At 40.7% G+C, this 22,269-nt stretch overlaps 1 protein-coding gene across 1 annotated transcript; it reads left to right on the top strand.

The window, feature by feature from the left end:
• Positions 1-322: 322 nt before the first annotated feature.
• Positions 323-12,872, top strand: LOC146176985 (uncharacterized). Its single transcript, XM_084581063.1, has 5 exons — positions 323-555; positions 4,147-4,307; positions 5,552-5,616; positions 6,232-6,315; positions 11,817-12,872. The coding sequence occupies exons 1-5, from the start codon at positions 445-447 to the stop codon at positions 12,119-12,121; spliced, it is 726 nt and encodes a 241-aa protein (XP_084437189.1). The 5' UTR covers positions 323-444; the 3' UTR covers positions 12,122-12,872.
• Positions 12,873-22,269: the final 9,397 nt, after the last annotated feature.

Genomic DNA, 22,269 nt, shown 5'->3' with positions numbered 1-22,269 from the left:
AGGAAGGCACAAGCTGTGTGAGATTGCGCTTACCCATACAATATGCTTACGTCTGTTCGGTGCTATCAGATTGTTGCCCTTTCGAAACTGTTTATTTACTGTTTTATCTGAGAGCAGCAAAACGTCGTATATGTGATGACCACAAACCGTTGACACTCATATCCTCTTCTATGTAAGCTATTGTACTCTCCACATTTGTCTGTGTTTTCAGCCTCCGAAAATTTTCAAGCATGTGGAACAACTCTGATAAATGGAATGGCTTGATTCTGAGGGCCGGAAACTTTTTGACAGCTAAAGGTTGTACCAATGGGAAGGCATTAGCTCTCTGGAATGTGTGCTTTTTCTTTATGCTTAGTGCGCATGCAGCACACCTGTTCAATTGCCAAGAATATCTCTTTAGTAACGACGTAAAATTCTTGCTTCAAATGTAGCACAAGAGCACGCATGAAACGCAAAATCATGGATGCTGAGCATCTCGCTAGGCTCCTCGGGGTGATATTTGCTCTCTTTTCAGCGGCTGCAGAGGGAAAAGGCCAACCAATAAATGCCATTGAGGTGAGATTTCTGCTTTCTTACAGTAGCAGTGTTCTTCACCCCTAAATATTGAAACGAAATACACTTTTTAAGATCTTAATACTTGATGTTTAATTATCCTACCCATTGAAGAAATTTTCTGGCGCTCTGATACGCTTGTGTTCCGTTTAGATTCAAGTTACCCTCCTTTCGAGTAACATCTCCTGTGCGCCAATTCCCTATTAATGATAAATAAATCTGGTTAACGAAAATCTATGTTCTCATACTACTTTTTTTTTAGAATACATCACTGACCACTGAGGAATTTCCTGAAAAATATTAACTTTTAATAACTGTACCTACATGTTGGCGGTTAGGGCATCTCTGCGAAGTTATCCAGCCAAGTGTACTGCTATGAAGCTTTCAAAGCTAAGAGTTCACGACAGACAAGAATTCCGATGTATGTTGACTGATAGGGCAAACTTCTCCTTTGATGTGACAAGAAAAATAAGTGTCAATTGTATTACAGATATTGAAACATAAATTACAAGTAGAGGCTCGTTCATGTAAATAACTGAGGTTCATATTGACATCTATATTTCGGCCTAGCTAAAGTGCTGGTGGCTAAATATCACACTCAGCGGTAGGTTTTCATCTAGATGACAAATTTGGGAGGCACGTTTCCCAAACTAGTTTGGAGTATGAATACTTTGCCCTGCTCCCTGTTTCAAAAGTTCTGAGATCACATTCCAGCTGTAGAAACATAATATCGGGTAACATGTTCAGGAGAAAAGGAGCTTATTATAGGGTATTAGTACTTACACCTGTTTGTAGCGATACCTCGCTACAATCTATTTATCAATAATATGAGGCAATGGTGCCCCAAAAGGTTCCTGCTCTTCATCCTCCATCCGTTTCTCTTATGTCAAGTTTTTGCAAAAAAAATTAATTTATATGTTCTACAAAGTTCAGTGACAGATTACCTGACAAGAGGAGACATTAATATACGGCAAAAACAAACAGTTGCCTCGGGGTAAAATAGGAGTAGACAGTAGTGGCTTTTGGAGTCGAACCCGCGACTTATTGTTCTACAACAATCAAACGAAACCTTGAAATATTTATGTGCCAAACGCTCCAATATGCACGCCTTGAGCGTAACGAAACAACATTATTGTTGCCATTTCAAAACTAGGAGATGTCCTCATTTATGAGGGTTCTAACGCAGCCTGCTCAGAATATGCAACAGTTTGCAACCAGGTGCCGGGTTAAAGAATATGCAACCCGGAACCACCGCCTTTTCGGGGGCAGTGTCTCTACTAACTGAGCTAACCAGAACGCTCAGCAGATGAGATGGTAAGGCGATATCAAGTTGGCCAATAACTCGAGGATTCCCCTAACCAATTCGTTTATCTATTGCTTTTCCGCTTAATAAACATTAGGAAAATATATTAGAAAAAAGAAAATTACGTGCTGGGTCCCATGCGAGACTCTTAGTTGCGATACGACTCTCTTACAAGAAACGGGAGGATTACTTAGCCTTCAAGAATCTTCATTATACTTTTTCGTAAATATGTGGAACCCCTGCTTTTCAAATATAAAGCTTTTCTTCCACATGTGTGGCGTGAACAGGAACTATAACCAACAAAAGTGAACAGGAAGCGCTACCAAAAATAGCACGTGATTTCCTATCAGAGCTGTAATCTTCATAAGTATTAAGGGTAGTTTTAATACCTTATCCGTCACCATTCAGCATTGGTCTGCAAATCGCGTTGGAGGATAATTTGCGATAGGAACTCGAATGAACGACAAATGCAGGCTAAATGTTGTGCCGCTGCTAGATGGCGCCACTAGTAAAGCTAGAACTGCAGCTTTCCGTGCTTACGCACCACAGTCGGTTTAGAAAAAAATAATACCTGCCAGTGTTTACAGGACATCGTTACGGCTCGCTGTCGCCATGTTCTAAAACCGAAATACCGCGTTAAAAGCGGGTTTAAAAATTCCTCTAACACTGGCTCGCGGTCGCCACCTGAGGTCCACTAAAGTTTGCAAGTAGTTGCCGAGGCAGAGGGAACCTCGGATTTTTAAGTTTTTGAAGTCACTTTTGCGGTGAAAACTACGCTTATATGTCAATTTCTATACGAACATGCACCGCAGAGGAACGCACCCTTATGGTTTGTCAAATTTATATAAAGCATTTGGGGTAATCGTTTTACTCAAGATGCATTTTTACCAGATTCGTTTTATTAATAAGGCCTGGCGGGTAAAACTGATTTTTGATTTATCAAGGTAGTGTACCGAAAGAACCATTGAATGCTAATCAATATTAGGGCGAGCGGAATCAAAGCCCAGGAGATCATTTTCAAAAGACGCTGAAGGTCAGCTGGTACGTATTACTCTTTCGTAGAACACCCAAAATGAGCTTCTAGGTTTCGGCTTTTGGGTCACGTGTAGACTATGGGGACGATAACACACTTCCCCATTGCTCGATATCGTATTGGCTGCATGTGTTTACGAGATATGCACGTAGACAATCTGCAGTTATCACTGCTAAATCGAATATAGTGCAGACGGACGGGAGGGTGCAGTTTCAGCGATACATGTGCCGCCATCTCATAGAAGCCGGCTTAACTTTGCAGGTTTAAACCTGGCTCCTCAATCAGCTTAGGTGCTACGGCGTGCATGATCTCGGAAGCTTCCAGTCTAACCCTACGTGCAGCGCTATCTGGAAGCCGCTCCACAAAATGTAGATAAATAAACGTGGTTATTTAAAACAAGAACACACGCCGTGACGGCTCACTGGTTAGAACGCTCAGCTACTGAACCGAGTACGCAGATTGGAACCGGAACGATTTCAATTCGTTTCCATGTTTTCTTAGTGTTAAACCATTGTAAGAGGTCATGGTCCTTCGTTCGTCATTATAGGCTCCACCTCTCACGCTTTTAGTTGGCGAAAATGAAGCACCCCTCTAGGGAACTCTTGCATTGAAGCCGCTGCACCACACCTAATTTAAGTTACCCGCGCAAGACCATCTGGGTGAAACCTTAGGAAAGAACTTAGCCAATGACAGCGACCGCACATAAAAGATGGGGACAATATTTTTGCTCGGTGGTGTTGAAATTATGAGTGCTTTCGCACAAATCTGGCTTTTGCATGAAATATTTCGTATATTAACCAAGAGCCGATATTGTGCATAGGGCATAACAAAAACGATTTTTTTTATAAGGCCTCGAAAAATTCATTGTCGCCTAAATCTTTATATTAGGCTCGTGCTTTTACGAACATTGAACAGACTGTAACTTGTTTGCATTAAATAAATAAATTACGACTTGGGCAGCTGGTGAAACTAGTTGCAAATTACTAAAGGCTAGCTCTCAACGATATACACGTAAGATTTTTTAAAGTGAGAAAGCGTAATTCAAACTTCCTAAATCGGGTCGTCTTTGACTATAAGGAGGTGAATACGTCTTTGTTTTCACCAAATGCTGCCGTTTCAGTGGCAGTGCACTGCCGTCCATTATAGCCGCCTTAGGAGACGTCGCATGTACATATATTCCAATCTAACGTGCCTTGCAGCCTGATTCCTATCTGTGTCATGAATTAATATTATCATCCGAAATATTTTTGGTTTTCAGAACATCGCGAGCTTTCCTTATTTGACGGCAGTATATTCGACAAACTCGACGACAGGCACAGATAGCCTACTTTGCCTACATGCAGTCTTAACTTTGTATAACCCGGATGCTGGCAAAGTTATGTACGTTTTGTTCCTGAGAGGTGCCGATGGAAAAGAAAGGTGAACTCTTCAAGTCTACATATTCCTTGAACCAAGTTAATCATGATTTGTATCTTCTTGAGGCACATAATGAAATGCACTACATTTAACACTTCGGACGAGAGGTACCGCAGCCGTAATATATGCAGATGCAAAAAAATAAAAAAGTTTCTAAATCGAGCTTACTTCTGGTTATTTCTTGTTTGTTCTTAGTGCCAGTTCTTCCCTCCTTTTGAAAAAATGCTGCGACCTGCGAAAAAAGGTTAATGTAGTTTCTAAGGTAATGGATAAAACGGATATTCGCAGTGCTTAAGAGAAATATTGCAGTCGGAAATGTATATACCGTTATGCAGTTGTGCCTTTTATGTTGCTTGTATATTTTTGCGGCGAAATCTTCCTTTTCATTTGCTTTAATTGTATGTCTAATTATGTTCACAACCTGTGTATATCAACCCACGCCTGTAACGGTTCCTGTTTGGACTGACAGTATCTTCAAATAAACAAATGAACCACGAAACGGTATCTACCGGGCCCAAATTTACACCTATATATACTTCTGCTCTGTAGATATAGTTAGAGATACTGCTACCGAGGTAGTCTCTAATGATATCAAATTAATATAATGAGAGAAAACCTATATTGCAGCTGCTTCTCTCAGGATGCAGTTTTGTCATGTGGAATTCAGCGTATGGCACGTATACGCAAAAAAGAAATAAAAACAATTCTTGGGGTCCGCCGTGAACGTAGAGAAGAGTGTTTTGTTGTTGTCAGCTATCCTTCAAGAGATAATTTCATTTTAAGAGGCTGTCTGCAGCCACTGCAAAATTTTAATCGGTGTAAGCGAACCGAATTTTGGGATTACATAGTTTTCAACGACCCGTAAAAAAAAAAAGAAATCAGAAGTTACCAAGCATATAGAGACGCTTGTTTCCATCATTTGCCACCAAAAAGCATACACTATTTCTACGGTGAATAACTGTTTATCATCTTAATCTGTGCCACTTTGAACAATGGCGCTGCGCGTTCAGAGAACTTTTTGTTAGATAAGCAGAGGAACTTTAGATGAAACTTAAGTGTTAACAAAGCTGAACCTATTACCAATTTGAATCCTCCGGTGACAGAAGAATTTTTCATAGAGTGAAGAGGCGACTGGTTCTTAGTGATTATTCTTTTGGTCTTCTGTGAAACTGCCGATAAAAAAGAGGTAGCTGAATAAACACTTAGGCGTATGTGCGCGAATGCATTTTTTTTCACTTTTTTCCAAGGCACGTCGTTCACAGAATATACGAAGGAGATCATCCCGAGCAGGTGAAAGATTTCAGTTCTGACGGTGAGTTGTGCCTAAATGATACGCACCAAATACTGTCACACTGCTGACTGAAACAGCTTATTTATAGATATTCGTTAATGTTAGCGCCACGCCTTAGATGAGCAGGATATGTCGGGCCTTTTTTTACACTTGTTTTGAAATGCCATGATGGGCTGCCTTTAGTTTTTCACGAGTGAATGTAGGAAATGAGGCAAAGGTGGATGAGATATGGCGCAGTTTAAAGGGATAACGATGATTGTTAAAGAACTAGAGGAAAAGTGCGTAAACCATTTTATAAAATTGCACCCGCCTTACATTTTGTCGCATTATGGAAATTATATGGTGAAGGCCGCCTATTTTAAAAACGGATTTGGTGTTTTCCCACTACGAAACTGAGAAATGTATCCCCGAACTAATGTTTAATCAAAGTAAATACGAATCCACTGTCTCTGCGTCTTAAGTTTTTTCCAGTTCTCTCTTTTAGGCCTTTTTACTTTTACCCAGGCCAATAACCCTTATTGAAGATAGTTATGAATTAGGCTTTTGTGCTATCTTTGTGACTGATGAACGCATTGAAAATTTTCCCGAACGAAACAAAAATCAGTTGCCTTCTCGTTTCAACTATTCTCTTTTCAGACCCCAGCCACCCTACCACTGCCACGGTCACATACACCGACTACAAGACATGCTTCGTCCTCCGAACTGACGATATGGAAGGCCGTAAGATCCAGTTAATTCTCGAGGAGAATTTACGTGAAAATTCAGTGGTGCACAGAGATTTTATTGTGAAGGCGATACTACTCTAGGTTTCAAGCCTTCAGCGTAGCGCGGCCGGTTGCCACGCCTTGCCCACGTGACGCTGTGACATCACACCCCACGTGACACTACGGTGAGAGCTGGGCCACCAACTCAGCGGTCAGCGTAGCACGGCGGTAGTCACGTCTTACCCACGTGACGCTGTGACGTCGCACCCCACGTGACACAAAATCGAGAGGTGGGCTCCCAACTCAAGCGGTCGGCGTGGCGCAATCGGAGCCGCGGCTCAGTTGGCAGGAGCTGCCAACTTGGGTCTCTCGTTTCACATATGGGACGGTTATGTCAGAATCAGCCTGCTAGGACCCTGGCATTCACTCTACTCCTATAGGCCGCTAAGGCACGTTCATAAAAGAGAAGAAGAACGCTCGGTCACCCGCAGCTAATGTTTTCGCTCAATGTTTGGTTCAGGAGCGTTGAACCCTTGTAATTTTTGCTCTTTGCTTTGTCAAGATCACTTCTGACATAAAAAGCATTATTTACTTAATTAGGTTATTACGTAGTCTGTTATGCGCAACGTGTTCCGAAAGTTTTTATTTTCTTTGCTAGTTGGGTTTCTGTCCCCTATCTGTCACTCTTTTCTTTTCTCAGGAAATCTAATGTCATTGATGAAAACACTTTTATTTCTTATCATAGCGTAAAGCAGATCGTTTGGTGGTCATCCACCAGAAAACCAACCATCAACGTGAGATTTATTGGTTGCCTCATATACGCGCCACAAAGGGCACACTAACCACACGCTCTCAATTATTGCTCTCCGGTGACCTTACGATTCATACTTTTCTTGATTGCCGACAATCAGACCAGCAGTACTTAGTATGGTGTTCAGCATCGACATAGATGAACTGAGTACAATTACTTTAAACTTTTTCACCACGAAAATGTTTGCTCTCCACGTCAAATAAAAACAAGCAGCAATCAATTACGATGCCTGCTAGGCACTCTTGCGTGCCAGTATGTGTATTCAAGAATGCTCTCTCAAAGCATTCATGTGCGCAAATGCGCAATGTTTCCCTCTTTGGGGGTTATAGGATTAACTTCCTATAATCCCCAAAGACGGAAACATTGCCAAAACGCCTAGCATCCTAAAAATGTTTTTTTTTTTATTCAGTGTTAGCATTGGTTATGATTTTTGATGGGTTCTTTCTGCAGCCCGATGCTTGGGAGGACACATGGGCGTTGCCGGGGACATAGCGATGGCCACTACCTCTTACAGTTTCAAACAGTATTAAGGAATATGAAAAGACTTATCGCCTTGTTCATATGCAGCGATGCTAAAGCTGTGGCAGAAACGGGCGCAAGGCTCATTTAAATAATATTACGGCTACTTTCGGAGTAAGCACTCAGATGAGGCCGAATTATATCGAAAATATCACTACAGGCGCGTTTACCAAAAGTTAAAACATCCGGGGCATCGCAGTATCGTGATCACCGCCGATGAAGAATCTATATTTTAGATTCCGTCGAGGCCTATAACTATCTCAGGGAGGTTATTTCACCCGTATATACAAAAGGCAGATCAACGGAGACTCCTCTCCGTAGCGGACAGTGGCCTGACATCTTGGAGACCTTACTACAATAAGCATAAATTGCTTGGAGTTTTTTTCAACAGCGCCAGGTTTACAAAAAATTGCGCTATGGAAGCACCTCAACGAATCGCACGCTTCCACTGTGAATTTCGGTTCATGGGGAGTACAAAAGAGGCAGAACTCCACCCATGATAATAAAATCACCGCTTTAGGAATGATTTTAGTAGTAGGATATTCTGTGCATAACATAAAACTCAGTTACTTACACACGATTACTACATCATTGAATGTGTGTTGGCAAACGCTGGCATATTTTTTTTTTTCTCAAATGCCATAAAACGTTTGTTTAGGCGCCAAAAATATTCACCTCGCTTAATTGAGAAATTAAGAAGCTGTGTTAGAACTATTTGTAGTTAATACGAAAGGAGGATAAGTAAAACCTGAGAAGAGCGAGGGGCGACTCAGAGGGCACATAATTTTTTGGGGTGGAAATTATTGAAAAAGAACGAATGATCAAAGAAGGAAGAAAAGCGCTCCAACGGGCGCTGTGTAATTTCCTTGTTCAGCCAGTCCGTCCTCCTTTTTCCCCGGTTTTGTATTCAAACACGAATTGGTGTCAGAGTCTATATGTCTATGCTAGTACACATTGTTTCCAGGAGCCAATTAGCCATCAGATAAGGAGAACATCATTTATTCCGCATTGTACCAGCTAAGCGAGAAGAATTCAATTCAATTCAATTTTATTTTTCAGAAAGCTTCTGAAGGGTCACCTGGGCTAAAAGCTGTCATGTCAGATTGACAAGGCCCAGGTGCGCGATGTACAAGGCAGGGCATGGTGGCCTACCATGCATAGGACAGTACAATGAAAAATAAAATACAAAAAATTCATGGTACAGATCTGAGCATGTGAAAAAATCAACTATGAGAGGACAATATTGATACATGTTTGCATAAAAAAACAGCAATGACGTCATTCAAAGAATAGATGCAAGAGAGAAAAAAAATCTAAAGATGCAATACAAATAGTACTTCTAAAGGGAAACATACAGGAAAAAGTACATTTTCATATTAACGGCTTCTGAAAATCAGGATAGCAGGAAATATCACCCACTAAAATCTAATGGGATAAAAAATACTGCCGTAATCGGTTGAGGCTGGGGCTGCTGAATTCATTATACTTATTGAGAATTTGTGGAAGATTATGTTTCAAGAAAGCGGTTGATGATAAATAAAATGAGCGCAGCATACGAAATTCATAAATGTTTTGTATCGGGACTATATTGTATTGAGGAAAATACTGTTCAGTTGAAGAGAAGTAGTCAATGTTAGCTATAATGCGCACAATCGTCTTTTGCAACATGTAAACCTTCTTAATGTTGCCTTTAGTTGTTGTCAACCACACCAAATTGCAATAGTTAATGTATGAGAAGAACAGCGCCTGATATATTTGAAGTTTAGTGTGCACTGGAAGTAATGAGCGGCAGCGAGATAAGGCCCCGGTTGTTTTACTGAGTTTTTCGCAGATATTGGTGATGTGTGAGTCCCATGTTAATGAATCGGAAAACGTCACTCCTAGAATCTTATGTTCTTTTACAACTGAAATTTCTTCTCCATCACAGTGAAGAGTGGTCGCCAAGCTTACTACTTTAGTTCTCGGCCGAAAAATAATTACTTTTGTTTTTGCCGGATTAATTTTCAATCGGTTAATTCTTTGACCAGAAAACCAATCTTTCGAACAAATCGTTACATTGTGTTGCAAGACTGTTTTCTTCTCGGACAGATAAAAGAATGCTATTATCATCAGCATAAATATTAAATTTTCCCTCCAACCCAGTCGTCACAAAGTCATTAATATATACATTAAAAAGGAACGGCTCTAAAACACTACCTTGTGGAACTCCAGTTGCAATGGGTAAAAAAGAGGACTGTCTGTTACCTAAGTGTACCTACTGACTTGTGTCTCGAAGGTAAGATCTGATAAGGTTTAAAGGGCGAAAAAAATGTGTTCGCACAAACTATTGCTCGTTTCTGATATAGAATACAATACTGGAAAGGCGTGGTTAACTTTTTTAATTAGTTCGGTTCAATTCTCAAGAGAAGTGTAGTTGCAAACAACAATGAACAGGAGTTTTGGCAAAACATCATCAGCTAACCCGTCATCGGTGACAAACCTCTATCAGACAGAAAGCGGAGTGGCAAATTACTCCCCGGTCATGACAATTAGGCTATCTTCTAAATATCGATGCCAATCAATAACGCTAACTGTCTCACATAAATAACACATATTTTGAGAGCCTGTGAAATAAACAATTGTAAGAAGGTCGGAAGAACGACTATTTTACTATAAAAGAACCTAGAATAAAATTGAGAAGTCCAGTTTGCTCTTGGGCTATTTCTTGCCATGTTATCTATAGTAGCAATTTAAGGGATCTGGGAATCGTTTCGTGGGTAGGCAGCTAAAAAATAGTTTAACGCCATACTGCCTCATTGTCAAGCGTGTGTCGATTCTAAGCCACAAGTGCTCCATTTTCGCTCACACTGTAAATATTTCTTGAGGGAAAATATCTGCGGGTGTAGGGAGAGGAGAGTGGAACTTTCACGAACATAATTGAGCGTTAGGATCTCAATGCTGTATGGTTACTAAAGAAACGTATCCTTTGAAGTTCTTGAATTTCTCAGTCCAGTCATTGCAGACAGAATCGGCATGTGGGCAATTAGAGAACAAGTATAAAAACAAATCGATAGGTCGATCATTTTAATGTTAGTAGATGCATAAGAGAAGGCCTTCAAAACAATTTGATCGTTTTCATCTAATAACCAATTTATTTTAGCTACTACGATTGTACGATGTTTGTAAAATTTGAATATGAACACCGTGCATATTCATATTTTACAATGTGGGTGTTTAAGCATGGCTTAAACCTAGTGATACAAGCGAAAAATGCGTTTTACATGGTTATGCATTGGCTGTCGGTTCTAATTGGGGGAACGCTCCAGCTTCGCCTTGAGAGTTGCTGCACTGAGCCCTATAATGGCGCTTTTTCAATCGTGTCATTTCACTGTATTGTGCGCCGCATCAAATAAAAATAAATATTGGTCCCCCGCGGTAGTGGAGCCGATTTAGCTCCAATCCTAGCCGTGTGCCACTACGCCACTCTGGGCTCATGAGAAACCAATCGCGATCGCAATTCTCCTTGTCGAGCGTGATGACGATAGTACCGATGACAATGATGCTGCTGTCGGTGAGATAAAAACTATTATAGAACCGATGACAATTACGCTGCTGTTAGCGATAAGGACCATGATGGTAGTAGCAATAACAGTGACAGCAACGTTCTTAGATGTCTCTATTTGAATAAAGAACGTTGGTTACAGCGGATTTAGTTGACAGTGATAATACAAGCGCTAGTGATTACAGTGATCAGTATTATGATAATGGCATGAATGAAACTGATGGTGCAGTTAGTGAAAATATGCTTTAATGTGGCTCTCGCGCTATTGACTTTTAACCTTTTCTATGTTTAAGCTATATTTCAGGAAAAGGAAAGCACACTATAATTTTGTTGTAAAGCACGGAATTCGGGACACCTACACTTTATCTGGTCAAAGGCACAATACGTTTTAAAAGCCAAAGAGACAGGACAGTTGGCCATGGCTGACACATTCCCTTAATGAAGTTTTCACTTCAAAACTTAAGCTTATACATACTCCTTGGCAGCGTTCGCGACGTATTTACTATTTTTGAAAATATCAGCAATAACAGATATACTGCGGGGGATATAGCATGTTTGTTTTAATGAAGCACAGATATGTTCGGTGACGTTCGCTGTTTTCATTTAGGTTACTGGCGCTAAACGGTCAAAAATGTTCTAATTTCAGAGTGCATGCTATGGGTCAACGGCCAATATAGGAACCATTTTCCTCAGGAGTGCATCCGTCAGTACCAAGAAAGCTGTGGAGAAGGAGTTGCCCTTTACGACATAGATATATGCAACAAAAAGAAATCCCATGAAAAAAAACACTTGAAACGTTTCTTGGGCGATTGCGCTTTCCGAAGAGTAAGAATATATTGCGAGGCCCTTGAGCTCCGCCTTGATAAGTATGACGAGATAGCATTAGTGGCTGCCATCTGCGGCACCACTTCGAATCCTCATTTGCATGCGAACGCTCCTCTGCACATTTGATTGGTAATTTTTGTATATACCCATTTTTACCTAACAAATGCTAATTTGCACAAAGTCGTATGTAACCACAATGCTTAAAATCAAAGAGCACTAATCAAGGGTAGCGAGCGCTAGCCGAGCCAACTTTTCGATAAGTGGACTTGATTGTACGGGCCCAGACGAAGACAAGTCCACATGTCGAAACGCTGGCTCAGCTTTTGAACTGAGGCTCCCCCTCTACCCTCGTGAAGTGGTCGCTCATACTGTGTGGCCGTCTTTTTTCTCTCTTTCAACCGTGCATTCTCGTTAAAAATAAGTAACAAATACGACGGCCTGATTTAGTCATTGGAAGGTAACTTACTTGCATGGAATAGGAGAAGTGGTCTGAATTATGATCTACGGATTTATGAAGTTTTATTCCCTGATTTTTATGTGACCGTGTATGTCACGTTAAAGCGTTATGAATTTCACGAGAATAAGACAAGCCCCATGATGTGGAATACGTGCATGGAAGCAACACAGTGAAATCCGCCCAACATTTGGTTCTTAATTTTAAAAATTCATTCTAGTCTTCCCAGCTGACATTCCTTCGCGTTTACATTTGCCTAGGCGACCGAGTGCTCGTTCGGAGGACAGTCTGGTGCCGGCGTTATCATTGTTGAGGTTGTGAGCTAAAATGCACCAACATGCTCGTGGGCAAGCAGTAGTGCTCAGCCGATACTGCCGAGGACTGATTTGTCAGCGCGTTTTTTGAACTGAAGACACAACTAGACATAGCTAACTAAACAAGAGCTGCATTCAGAGAATAAGACTGGAACAATGGGATGCCTAGATCCTGTTACAGACATGCTATCAACAAGCGAAGCTTACAAATTCTTGAGACTTGACAGAAATAAAATTTTATACCAACTACAGATGGCTTTTAATATATTACATCTTACTGTAATTATTGGCAATACGATAATCCTGGTTTTAGCAAAAATCCGTGAGCACTTCGCTATGTGTATAAATAAGGAAAACTTCAGAAGGCAGCAATTAATTCTTTGGTATCATATACTTAATAGCAAAGCTCAAGTGCCCTGCTTTTTAAATCGCGACAGCTGCGACTGCGTGGCTCAAGAAAATGTTCTACGCTTTAAATAAAATTTATACTGACCGCCGTCTAATAGTATAATTTTTTTCTAAATTTAATGAAATTACACAGTTAACTGGGGAGAAGGCGAATTGATGAAGGCTTGCACTTTTTACAACACAATAACACACAGCTAGAAATGGCAGGAAATCAGTCCGGCTGAAGAGAATCAAAATTTTAAATTTTTGTTTTATAGCATTTTAAAATTTACTCATTTACCACCCCCACCGATTACTGTGCCATCTCTAGCTGTGTCTTATAATGCCGTAGAAAATTTAAAAATTCACCCTCTTCCTAGTTAACTGTATAATTTAAAATTTACAAAAAAAATGTTCTCAAAGCAGAGTACTATGTTATCTCAGATGCAGAAATGAGGACAATCACCACAAACTACAAATCGGTCACTCAATAGTAGATGCACATACTGAATATATTAAGAACACATGCTTCTCCAGTCTGAATTTTTATTGCACTCCATCTACAAAAGAAAAAGCAATCCGCAAATAAACTTGTCGGCAATATGGATTTGAGGAGTCTTTTTTTGAAGGTTCTTCTGCAAACGTAAATTCCAAACAACTTGCACTGGCAAAAAAACAGTTAGGTTACAAACATGCATGCAAATGCACTGGTGTAAACACACTGGAAACATTTATCCAGAAGGTTCTGCATATATTTTTTTGATAACTCGCATAGATATATATAAAATCACAATGCACTCTGAAGGCATTTTTCTGATGAGCTAAATTCAATGGCTTATCGTAAACTCCAGGATCTGCCTTTTCCGGGGGTCTTTAAGACAGACACAATTCAAACGAGCCAAAGGCAGTGGCAGTTGGGCTATGTGCCTGGGTTTTGTGGGGTTCTTAAGAAAAATATGCACGGAGATAGGAAACAGCAAAATAAGGTGATGCCACTACCATCTATCCAAAATGCCCGGACCTACCATGCAATTGAAATCATTCACTAAGATAGGCCATGCCTGAAAAAAAATCCCTCATAGCTCACACCACAAAACGAGGTGGAGGCAGTGGCTTTCTAATGCTTCGAGTACTGGCCTACCTTGAACTTCAAGAAGTCTTTTCCAGTGTGTTTTAGATAAGAAAGCTTTATTCACCCTGTTCATACACAGAAAACCTTAAAGTGAGCTGAGGCCACTGATTTGAAAATGCTATGGTGCAAAGATGACAACAAAAACGAATAGGACTCCATATGCGCACAACTACTAACTATGTATTGGAAAAAAGGGGGCACATTTATACCCCTCAGCAACGCATATGTTCAATGCTTAATCGCTATCAACCCTGCCATTTTGGCAGGGTTAAGAGCATTGCATTTTTTTTACTGTCTGACAATCTGCTGAGCGGTGCTGATGATGTGGAATTTATTGTTAATTACCTTTGTTTTGTTTTTTACTGTTTTTGTTTTGGTTTTATGTTTCAAACAGCAATACTTCAAATACTTTTGCTATGATTGACTGACTATGCAATAGGTATAATTTGTTTGGTTTATTTTTCCCTGTAACCTTTGTTATAGGTGTTAACTCATGTCGTTTGCTGCTTACTGCTATCGGCAGCGTTGACAGCAATTATGTTTTATGCACATGATTGATCAAGGGGTAAAAATTTAATCTCCTCTCTTTTTCCAATAAACACTTTCGTAGCTATGTGCATGTGGTGTCGTCTTTGCGCCAGTGTTTTCAAGTCATGAGCCAACCGGACCCACAGGCTGTCATTCTAGAGGCCACAAATATATATTCAAAATACACTGGCTTATCATAAACGCAATCGGAAGCACCCCTCTGGTGGCCCTGCATGAAAAATGATACACAGGTTTGTAGAGAAGATTATGCATTGAATTACGGAATTTCTTCACAGTACACAAATGCAAACACACTGCCTTACCAAAAATATTAGAAGTTAACCCATTTACGGAGTTTAAAAACATATTGTGTTTGGGATGGCAGCACAGCTATTAGAGAACAGAAAATCAGATGAGCTCAAGCAAAGAAAAATATACAAAGTGACAAGCAGCAGAAAACAACATAGAGGAACAAAGTGAGATATCATTACCATATTTCTCCCTTTAAATACTAGGATATGAGAACTAATATAAATGTTGGTTAATACAATATTTATGAAACTTTTTAATACTTACTTATGTCTTACATTCTTGGTACGAGGATAGAATACTGCACACTTCCATAACTGATCAAAAACTAGTCATATGGAAATTTATGTAGGCACTTAGAAAGCGCTGCTGGCATGAGCATTATGGAAAAGCATGACACCGGCGTCTCTCATAGTCTGACTTTCTTTGGGACGTTAAACCCCACAAACCACCCAACCAAACCAGCCTCTGCAGCTCAGCTTCGGCGTGTTGCTTTCACCATACAAGAGAAGTGGAAAGTTACTTACTGTTGAGAAATATGAGCTCCATATCACAGCGCAGCAGGGGTTGTAAAAACAAGTGCGGGAAAGCTGCAAACTCAGCGTAGATGTCCAAGTGCGGGATACGAAGACAGCCCACCGAACACACACCATCGTGAGCACGTTGAGCATGTCGAGGGACGAGAAAAGATGATTTGAACGATCAGTGCGCGCGGGCAGCAAGCAGTCGCTAGCGACTGCTACGCCAAAATGCTAATAAAGCAATAACTGCCTACGAAACCAAACAATTTCAAAAAACAAATATGGGTTTCATTTATTTTTTGCCAATTTAAACCTTATGGTTTGTACTCCTTATGGTTTTCCTCTCTCAAGAGGAACAAAAAGCATGAATCACGGAAGCATTGCTGACAAATTGTAAGTTGCATAGGCATCGAGCGGATCACCACCATGCAGCAGGCTTCAGCGTGCGCAACGATGTTTGAGCGTATGATCGGCTCTCCTGCTGATTCTTCTCTTGCCCAAGCAACAAACAACTGGTATACGTTATTTGCTATGCATTTTCCGGCAGGGCGGTCGCTTTCTCGTGCTCCCAGGCAACCCGGAGTGGAAGCATGTAATTCGCGTGCCTCCCGTCGTCTTTCAGGAACCCGTACGCTACCCCAGCACGGCCTTACGAGCGGCAATACGGTGGTTTTCTGGTGTTGGCCAGGCAAGCTGGAATGAAGAGGCATTCCTAGCGTGAAAAAAGCATTCTCATTCGCGTGCCTCCCCTCGTCTTTCAGGACCTGTGTGCAACCCAGTGCATCCTTAAGAGCGGTAGGTTAGCTGGACAGTAAATGACGGGGCTTTGGTTCCGGCTATAAGGAACCGCAGTTTCAAATTTCGAGGTTATTTTAAAGCGGTCTTTTACCTTCTGTTCCTGCTTATCAAATAATCAAGTTGAGACATTTGAGTAATGCAAAGCTGTCTAACAATTGACTTGCCGTATCTATTGTTTAATTCCGCAGCGCAATAAACCATGCATAGAAAATGTTCGCTGTGATTCGTGAACATTCTTTGAATAGGGATTCAACATTCTGAACAGGTGAAACATGGAGTATTTTTTGTGGACTTTTAAAAGTTAGTAAACCCTTTCTACAATAGTATTTGCGAAACGTTTCTAAATAAACATCGCTGAGAGGTGTTTGGAAAAACATCTAATTTACCTCCGAAAAAGAAATATCTTGGACGTCTTTGAAAAGGCGTCTTAGTATAGACGTGCTCAAGATGTTTTCCAAGAAACTTCTTTCCATCGACTTCTGTGAGACGTTTTGTTCTAGAACAAGATGCTTGTAGCCTTTCACAGCTCTTTAAATAAGTTTGTTAGACGTTATGTGTTTCGTGGGTTGGGAGACTGTTCAAGCTCAGGTGGAAATTATTATCATGAACATCGTGAGGGCGGTGGCAATGTGATGCCAAATTTCGGGGATCAGAGCTTTTGATATGACTACTTCTTAGTGAAGAAGTATACAGAGTTCCGTAGATTAATTTCTTCTTGTGCAAACTTGTACAGAACAAATAAAAATAGCACTTTGAGTAGTTATCTTCTTAAGCGATAACGTTAAGGACTCCGCCGTGTAGAAAACAAGTGTAGGCGTTGTAGTCGTAACTCGAAATTCAGAAGAAAGTACAGAACAGAATAAATGTTTTGCGGAAACTCGCGAACTCGAACAATTTCTTTACTGTGCGAGTCGAATACGTTACCGCTCCGCCACAGAACTTTTTTTTTCTTTTTGATATATGTACACTATCACAAAATATACTGCCCATACATAGTTACAGGTTCGCTAGGTCATTTGCTGGCCCTGAGAAATGGAGTCGTTTCATTTCTTCAAGCTTCCTAAACACCAAATCAGTTTCAGCACCACAATCTGGATCGTTCAACACATCATGGATTCTTAGAGTGCTCTCAACAAAGCATTCACACACAGATCTCGCTCCAGTGCCACAATGTAGATGCTCCGTAGCACTGTGCAACGCGGAGTGCAGTCCCAACAAGAATATGGCATCGTATGGAACTGCATGGTCGTGAACGGTCAAGAACCTTATGCCTTGTGGTGTAAAAGGAAGCTCATTCTTAATGGTACGCTGTAACACGTCCCGAGAAAGATAACTTTATTCAAATCTATGAAAATGCTTCAATTATTTCTGATTTGTTACACAGGAAACAATTTGTGCCCCTTGGTACATCAATTCATTTTTGATATAGCCAAGTTTAAAAGGTAAGGTACCAGTGTGTAGGCAGAAAATGTCTTGGTTGCAGGCATGACCCACATATTTCTCACCCTTTCTCATGTTTCTCAAAAGACCAATGTCCACAGTGTCCTGTGTTATGAGCTTTTTCTTTACCGTGTGCAAATACTCTCAAGTAAAACGCATGGCAAGAAAACGATAAACACCTACAACCTCTCGGAGAAATCGCGACACACCTTAACGACTCCCTTCACTTGATGAGACGATTAAATCCGGTAAAGCGTTGGACAGAATGTACTGACAAAATGAAGAAAGGAATGTCTTTGCGCAGAACCATAAATCGCAGCACAATCTGCCCGAAATACAAATTACAAAGGCCAATACCCCCATCACCTGCTCTTCGAAAGAGGCTTGTTCGGGACCTTCGCTCACAATTGCCTCCCCAAGCGAAATTTCCAAAAATGCGACATTTTTGGAACTTCCCCCGCGTACAATGTAGGACATGTAAACTATAATTAATTTTTGCAACAAGAAAAACAATGCAAACTGAAGCCCATGTGAATACCGACAAGTTGCGGTCAAACCACCGAGTCCCTAACTCTTTCATCTCAACTTCCTTTTTGCTCAATGACGAGCCGCTTTCTCTATAGCTGTCAGGTGACGAATTACTGTGGCTGGTGCGCAGCAAACGCTGAAGCAGGCATTCAAAAGAGGTATGCTGATGATATTAGGAGGGTAAACGTTTTACAGCACAGTTCCCAGTCTCAGCCTTAAATCATCTTGTACTTCACGCTGGTTGTAATACAGAATCTGTTGCCTGCACCGTTGAGGCGAAAGTGGCGTTATTGAAGATCGTAAAGGGTAGGTTAAACGCAGCGTAATTACCTATTGAGTAACGATAGCGACCAGCCGTCTCATTACCTCAGCTCATAGAGCACTGGACGCTGAATTCGGTAGGCTGTGCCTTCGGATGCTAACTGTAGAGTTTTTAGTTTCGTACTGTATTTTGGTGTCAATTATTACGACGCCTGCACTATTTCTTCCCCTGATTTATGCAGAAAAAATCCTTTATAATTTTTTGTTCGCGCTTGGGGCTCTTGGTACCTTTAGTATGTTAGTGATAAAGAGCCAAACATTTCCCCTTATTCTGTTTTTCCGCAATGCAAGAACAAATCTACTTTTTGCTTTTCTGCTTTCTTTCAAAGTAGAAACTGTCAGCGTAAAGAACAACTTGAAAGCTTTCGGAGAATATTACAGCCATTATGCGCATTTCCTTGCGCATCTATAAGCTTTGATTGCAATACATGAGCAAAATCTAGCATAATCCAGTTCCATCTCCTGGGCTATGTGGGGAACCGAGCGTCATCGAAGTAAGCCGCAGTGAGGGAAGAGAAATACGTAGGTGCAAAGGATCATGTCGCAGAAGCGGACATAAATAGGTGAGCGATTTCGGTCTTCTTATTTCTTCTAAAGGGGCTAAAGGCAAACTAGTGCGACAAATTAATTACTGGCAGCCGAACTGCATGAAAGCCGGTTAATTTTCAAGAAAGAAAAATAATAAATTAGAAAGAAGCGTTTGCTCTTGGAAACAAACAATTTATCCGAATAGGCACTGATATGATCTGAATACCATAGATACTCATATCAGCATTCGCAGGCTTTGCTGTCTCTAGTTTTGAGTTGTTAGAGCTATTTTGGGGAAAAAGTTGATTGTAACTTTATTATCTCGTCATTATCCAGAAATATGTGAAATAAATGCAAAATGTGTTGAATATTTGTAAATATATATACAGCACATGTGAATATAAATGGCTCTGGCTATTTGTATCAATGTTGGTTGCGATTTTGATGGCTTCTCGACCGAACAAGCTTAATACGCTAGGGATAAAATTTTATATTCTAGCCTACTGCATCGAGAGCTATAGAAAAATTATTGTTGGCGAGAGTAGACAAGACATACAAATCTAATACAACCGTTATATAAAAGTGAGTAAAGCGATGTGCAACAATTATTAGCTTTCTTTAATTTTCATTGCAAACGCAAGCTAAAGAATAGTTCGTCAATGCCCGTGAATATTTTATTTATTCACAAATACACTTCAATGAGAAGGAAGTGTGTATTCTAGCGATATTATATTAATCTACATTACATGAACGCAGATAATGGCTTGTGTGCACTCCTACTCTCTGTAAAGAAGATATTCTTAATTCATGCAGAACGGCCCGTGAGCACAAATTTACGTGATGCTAAGTGATAATACAAACAATGTATTTTACAACGGATGGTAAATAAATCTAGTATTGCCCAAACGTTGTAATCAAATAGCTAGCTGCAGAGATGGCAGGCTTCCACCCCAGAAAGACGTGACATGTTTTCATCCGGACAGTGACTCACCATTTGTTTCAGTGATAATAATTAAATTGCCTACACTAAGTAGCATTGCGAGGTTGAATTCCTAAACAGGAATGCATTTGAAACTGCACAGGTAATGACTGCAGCATTGCGGACTGTATGCGCTGTGACAGTGTGACGCTGCTTTGTGACATGCTGCGTTAACACGCCGCTCGGCCCTGTATTTAGGCCTGCGTGCTTTCAATGAACGTTATTGTTCACCTGGCGAGAAGGCCCTTCACCCATGTTAGGGGGGAGGGGGGAGGCAGCAACAGTGTTCTGCGCGGAGTAGACCAGCCAGAGCACCGGCACCTTCGCCGAGCGTGTGACCGTCTACTAAGCTGTACCTGATTTACAGGGAGGCTTAGCGCAAGAGAAACAAAGCAAGAGAAGCACACCTATGAGCGCTAACTTACAACTGAAATTACAAGCGAAATAAATTATACGTGCTCGAGGAAACATGTACGCATGCTCAGCTATGCACTCAGTTTGAATGAAGGGGATACATAAGCCAAATTGAACGAAGATAATCTAGGGCCACCTGAAGAAGATTAAACAAGAAAAAGTACAGGAGGCATACTAAAGCAATTAAACAGCATTTAGAAACGAAGCTTCCTTTTCCATCACAACAAGCGACGTTTCACTTACGGACTTATCGGTTCCTAAACAATAAATAAATGATGTCTCGAGACGCTCTTTTGATAGTTGTCCTTCAGAACGGCCAATGACCTTTGTTTTTCGGAAGAATTGATGACATTTGCAGCTCAAGCATATCTAAGGCAGGTTGCTAGATTGGGATGATTTAAAGGTTGCAGCATGTTCACTTAAGCCTTCATTAAGATATCGGCCAGTCGGGCTTATTAGACGCGGCCACATCTATGCGAAGCTCCGTATACGACACCTACTTTGGAAGCAACGAATAAATAAATTAATTAATTAATTAAATATTTGACGCTACAAGCCGGTTTCTAATGGCCTTGACTCACCAGTTCGCAATGACCAGAAAGCTTTTGAGGTGCCGCTAAAACGAAGTCTACAGCAAAGTTTCTTGCTTCATGTTATGCGATAGGCGGTGATTGTAAGACACCACCGCATACTTTTTTTTACTGTCAAGCATCAGCGGCAGTGCTGAGAATAGGTTCACTGTTTTTATGCTTCCGTAGCTGCTTAAGCAAGGTTTCCACGACAGACGTCCGCACAGACACAGGATAGCTAGCACTCTTCAGGCGTTCGGCCTGAAGTGAGAAACTCTATTCCACTTGGGGAATACACGACTTGGACAGCACGGATATGAAAGACAAGGAGACGATGCAACGCTTCACGAGTTTCAAATTTGAGCAATCATATTGCATAGGGGATAGCTTTGTGCGGGGCATTAGGTCCAAGAAATTTGTCTTTCCATTTTAAAACTCAGTCTTTCATATAAAACCTGAAGCTAGCTATTTTATGACAGTTCAAATGTAAAATGCATAAAATTAGGATAGCAAAATACCGATCCAGTACTGAGTCAGCAACAAATTCAATGTCATCATCCCTCAATTGTAAAAGGAGCAAGAAATCATCAGCAAATCTGAAAACATGAGCCACACAATCAATAATCTCATTCAGGTGTAGCTGACGGACAAATTTTGCTATAGAACATTCACATAAAACAAGAACTACAAAAAAGACGATACAACTTCATTGTTTTGGACAAAACATTTTTCCTAAAGCTAACAACAGCAGAATTACGGTAAACATAAGTAAATCTAAAAACCTCCACTGTGAAACCGTACCCATTCTGAAAGGTGACACTACAGGACAGATCAATGCTCTCACGAACAGCAACAGGGAGATCATCGTGATGTGCCGAGTAGAAAAATTCCGAGATTCCTCTGTTAGCTCTACGAAGGTCTTCACGCAGCAATTCAACCACTTGGTCCAGACTGCTCACATTGAAAGGATCTTCAGTTTACAGCATACTCAGGGTAATATGGGAGAATTTGCCGACTTCTGCCTGCAGATAATCTCCCTCAGTAACTAAGCT

Source organism: Amblyomma maculatum, chromosome 10, assembly GCF_055883805.1.
Source record: "Amblyomma maculatum isolate TAMU_Amacu chromosome 10, ASM5588380v1, whole genome shotgun sequence".
NCBI lineage: Eukaryota > Metazoa > Arthropoda > Arachnida > Ixodida > Ixodidae > Amblyomma > Amblyomma maculatum.
The sequence above is the reverse complement of the archived record's forward strand: the minus strand, read 5'-3'. Positions and strand labels throughout refer to the sequence as shown.